Source organism: Anneissia japonica, unplaced genomic scaffold (genome assembly GCF_011630105.1).
Source record: "Anneissia japonica isolate Jap-2015-1 unplaced genomic scaffold, ASM1163010v1 scaffold1308_len3894_cov224_single, whole genome shotgun sequence".
NCBI classification, from domain to species: Eukaryota; Metazoa; Echinodermata; class Crinoidea; order Comatulida; family Comatulidae; genus Anneissia; species Anneissia japonica.
The window spans coordinates 1-3,894 of NW_022730126.1; the positions used below are offsets into that span (position 1 = coordinate 1).

The 3,894-nt window shown below is 37.5% G+C and overlaps 1 protein-coding gene across 1 annotated transcript; it reads right to left on the minus strand.

Annotated features, from left to right (window-relative positions):
• Positions 1 to 66: 66 nt before the first annotated feature.
• On the minus strand, positions 67 to 3,223 carry LOC117114774 (beta-1,3-galactosyltransferase 6-like). Its single transcript, XM_033258463.1, has 2 exons — positions 3,071 to 3,223; positions 67 to 1,509 (listed from the first exon to the last, which is right to left on the minus strand). The coding sequence occupies exon 2, from the start codon at positions 1,435 to 1,437 to the stop codon at positions 436 to 438; it is 1,002 nt and encodes a 333-aa protein (XP_033114354.1). The 5' UTR covers positions 1,438 to 1,509; positions 3,071 to 3,223; the 3' UTR covers positions 67 to 435.
• Positions 3,224 to 3,894: the final 671 nt, after the last annotated feature.

Sequence of the window (3,894 nt, forward strand, 5' to 3'; positions counted from 1 at the left end):
CCTTGCTTGAATCTGCCAGTACTGTATATCTATCACAGCAACAAAATGAAATAATGTGCAACAAAGTTGAGCTGTAATAAAATCTTTTAATGTGCATTTACATTATACTTTATAAAATAAATTTAAAAACTGCAAAAAATCAGAGTTAATAAATTTTAGGGTGTGGTATTGATTGCATTGTAACCTTGTGATGACACAGCTTGTTTTTTAGTTATTTATCTTAAAATATTAATTTTGCGCATGAATTATCTTGTATAAAATATATTTTTCGATATATTATTGCTGAATAGGAATTGAAAAAGATCCAATTAAAGACAAAATACATTTAAATACTTCCGCCAACCTAGAGTGTGGCTTTAATGAAAAGGGGAAAAAAATGAATACAAAAATTTATTAAAACAAATAGCACCCTTGTAATAATATGTTAAAATAAGTTCATGGTATGCCCTCTTTCCTTTCACAGCATTTAGAGGGTAGAACATCCCAGTTGTAAATATAAGACATCCTAGTTTGTACCTCAGTTCGACATAATTTTCCTGTTGTTTGAAGATTGTAATGCTTACTTCGCATTTCTTCTTGGCTTTGTTTATGTGTGACAAGGTACTCATTACTACACCCTCTAGATTTATATTCCGTGTCAAATCTGGGGTCATGAACTCTGTTGACATTTATAGCGGCAATCCACGATCCAAGCGCAACATCTTCTGCTTTGTATCTCTTCAAATTCTTTGAATTTCGCGCTACAAAGTTAACAAGATCCTTGGAAAGCACATATCCTCCTCCTAATGCATACGGTATGTATCGATCACAGAGTTTAAATTCCTTTTCGGCCCATTTTCCTGCGTAGTGCACATGGGCCCGCCCATCAAAGAAACCCCAGTAAAACTCTTCAAGCGGTTTTTCTTTCAGTTCTTCTAAAAGTAAGTTCAACTGGACAAACGTATCGTCATCAGCTTTCAAAACGTATGAATATTCAACATTTCGATCTAACCATTCATACATAGAAATAAGTTTAGAAGTTAGTGCATAATAGGAATCCTCAAGGTTCGTTAAAAGTAGCAGGTCTTGGTGCTCATTATTTTCAGTTGTTAATGCCACTATTTTGTCATCAGGAAGGTTGGCAGCTCCGATGACAAATCTGAGAAGCACACCATCTGCGTGACTACTAAACCACGTTTCTCTAATCGTTTGCCTGTTTTCAAAAAAATTTGGGCCAGTCATAATAAGCACCACAAGAAATGCACTCAGCATTTGTTTATGTTCTTCATTTTGCAGCAAAGCTGAATTTGGACATGCACAGTCGGTGGAAATGTATGAATTACTGATGTACAGCATCAAACCAATGAAAGTTATGACCGGTGGTACAAGTAGAATCAACTGCCATTTTAATTGGCTCTTCAGGTTAATCTGCCAAAATGGTTTTTGTCTCCTTCTCATCTTTGGTATTTATAGTTATAACTCAGAGACCAATTCACATCAAAGTTTCAAATTTGCTGTCATTACTTCCACCTGTAGAGATATAAGAAATAGAGAAGATAATAGTGAATAGTAAATAACTGCATGAATCTTCACATGTAAAAAAATAAACATCAAATTCTAGTTCAAAGTCAGCAGTTTTCAAGTAATATATAAATCTAAATGGCAATGGTGATATTTTGTGTATTTCATGACATAAAATAAACATACTGTAAGGGCACATAGAAAAAATTATTAGATTATAAATCTAACCGGAACAATAGATTATTTCGCTTCTGTTTTTATCGATGAGGGAGGACTGTTTATATTTGGCTAGTAATAGTAAATATTGTATAAAAAGTGGTTAAATTTTATAGTTTCTTAAAGAAAATGTGTTTGAAGTCACAAAATTGCATTGTTATTTTTATGCAGTTGAAATAATTGATGCTGCAAACAAATTTTTTTTTATTCCCGCATCAATTTTTCCCGAATTTTTGACACAGGCGGGAGTGATAATCTAATAATTTTTTCTATTTGCCCTAAATAAAATATCACCATATTAAAATGTTGGTTTATTTTTGTTTGTATTCAAAAATAGCTAGGCCTGACAAAAGAAGTAATGGTCCTACAGTAATTGTATCCTACCAGTTTTTCAAAACCCAGTTTGCCGAATCAACACAACCCAGCAAACTGGGTTTTGGCAAAGTGGACTTAGCAATCTGGTCTGCGACAAACTAACTGGGTTTCGACAATCTGGGTTGCAGCCTTTTTTTGTATACTCAAGAATTCCCATCAACAGAAATGTATAAAAGACTAAATATGGAGAGAATGTAACACAGAACAAACGTTACTCCGAATAAAGAAAGGGAGGCCATGATTCAACGTTTTGACATTTATTGGGTCATATTCAGGAATGAGAGGATGTGGTTTTGTTTCTTTTTTTTACCACAAAAGTACTTTTTTAAAGCATGGCTCCAAACAGTCATTTGCTGTGCCTACCCAGAACCAACACTACAGTAATGCAGGTGATCTTTATTTTATCAGTATATTACAGGCACACACATTGCACAACTGTCTGCTGAACAATCCATCTATCTCTGCTCTGCAAGTGCTTGATGGCGGAGTTTGCCATTGTCTACCAGACACAGCAGTCTGAGCAGATCATCATTAACAACAATTTGTTGCAAGCGACTTGTCGTGTTGCATTCTTCATGGAAACGCATCGGCCAACAACCGTCGATGCAGTCTGTGCTTGGCTTTATAGTATCATGTACCATAATAGGGGAATAGATAATAGGGGAATCGATCGCGCGTGTTCTTGATATATAATGGTCTTTGATAATACAATAGGCCTAGGCTAGATCTAGTATAGGGCCTATGCCAATAGGTCTAGGGTCTAGCCTAGGCTATTCCTCCTACGCAGAATAGCAGCTAGGCCTAGCACACCTAACTTTCCTGGGCCTAGGCATCGCTAGCCTAGGCTTGTAACTAGTAGGTAAGGCCTAGGCTAGGCTAGGTTTGGATGGGACCACCATTCCATAGCGCCCAAGCCAGGCAACTACTATTACTAAGTCTCGGTTAAGAAGATAGCCCTGGCCTATGTAATTTAACTCACGTTGCTCAAAAAGGTAGCCTACATTAAACTTGCAACCAATCAAAACAACGATACCGGATACCCGGCCCCACACATGATGTACGTACGTCGTCGTACACGTCGTCGTAGGCCAAAACAAAACACTGCGTTCCTACACCTTAACGTCAAGTGAATGTTGTAACGCGTTTCATCGCGAGAATTCACCGTTTAGCTATAATAAAACTACTGTATCCTATCTTTGTGGCCAGGGGAAGTGGCGGTAGCGGAAGCAGGTGAATTCTCCCCAATCGGATTCTCTCGTCGTACGACGCCACGATGAGGTCGTCGGATCAAAATTAATAATTATTCAAATAACTTTGTTGGCCAATTCCAGTGTGCAGAGCAAAATTTTGGCCATGAAAGATACGAAACTTCTCCGTGACTAAACCCTCTCACCTCGGGCATGTCACATGATCCATAGTTACCAACCGTCTCGCATCGTGCGGGACGGTCCCGCATTTTAAAGTAATTTTGGATGATACGCCTTTTGCAGAAACACATGCGCGTGATCATAAATTTGTCACGAATTTAGTACAAGTATACGTGATAACGAATTATTACGAATTCAGGGGAAAATGTTAATAAAATTAGAAGAAATTGGTTTTATTAAAAATATAAACGGTCATGCAGACTAACTTGAGTCATTAGAGAGCTTTCGTTAGGCCTATCTCGTTCGAGAATCAATTCACCGAGAATATTTCTATCTTTTTACCAAACTCAGCAACCAGAATCTAGGAGGCGCATGCGGTATTGCGCGTTCATTGTCAGAAGCAACCGTTAATTATGTGTTTCACCCCCTTGACCCC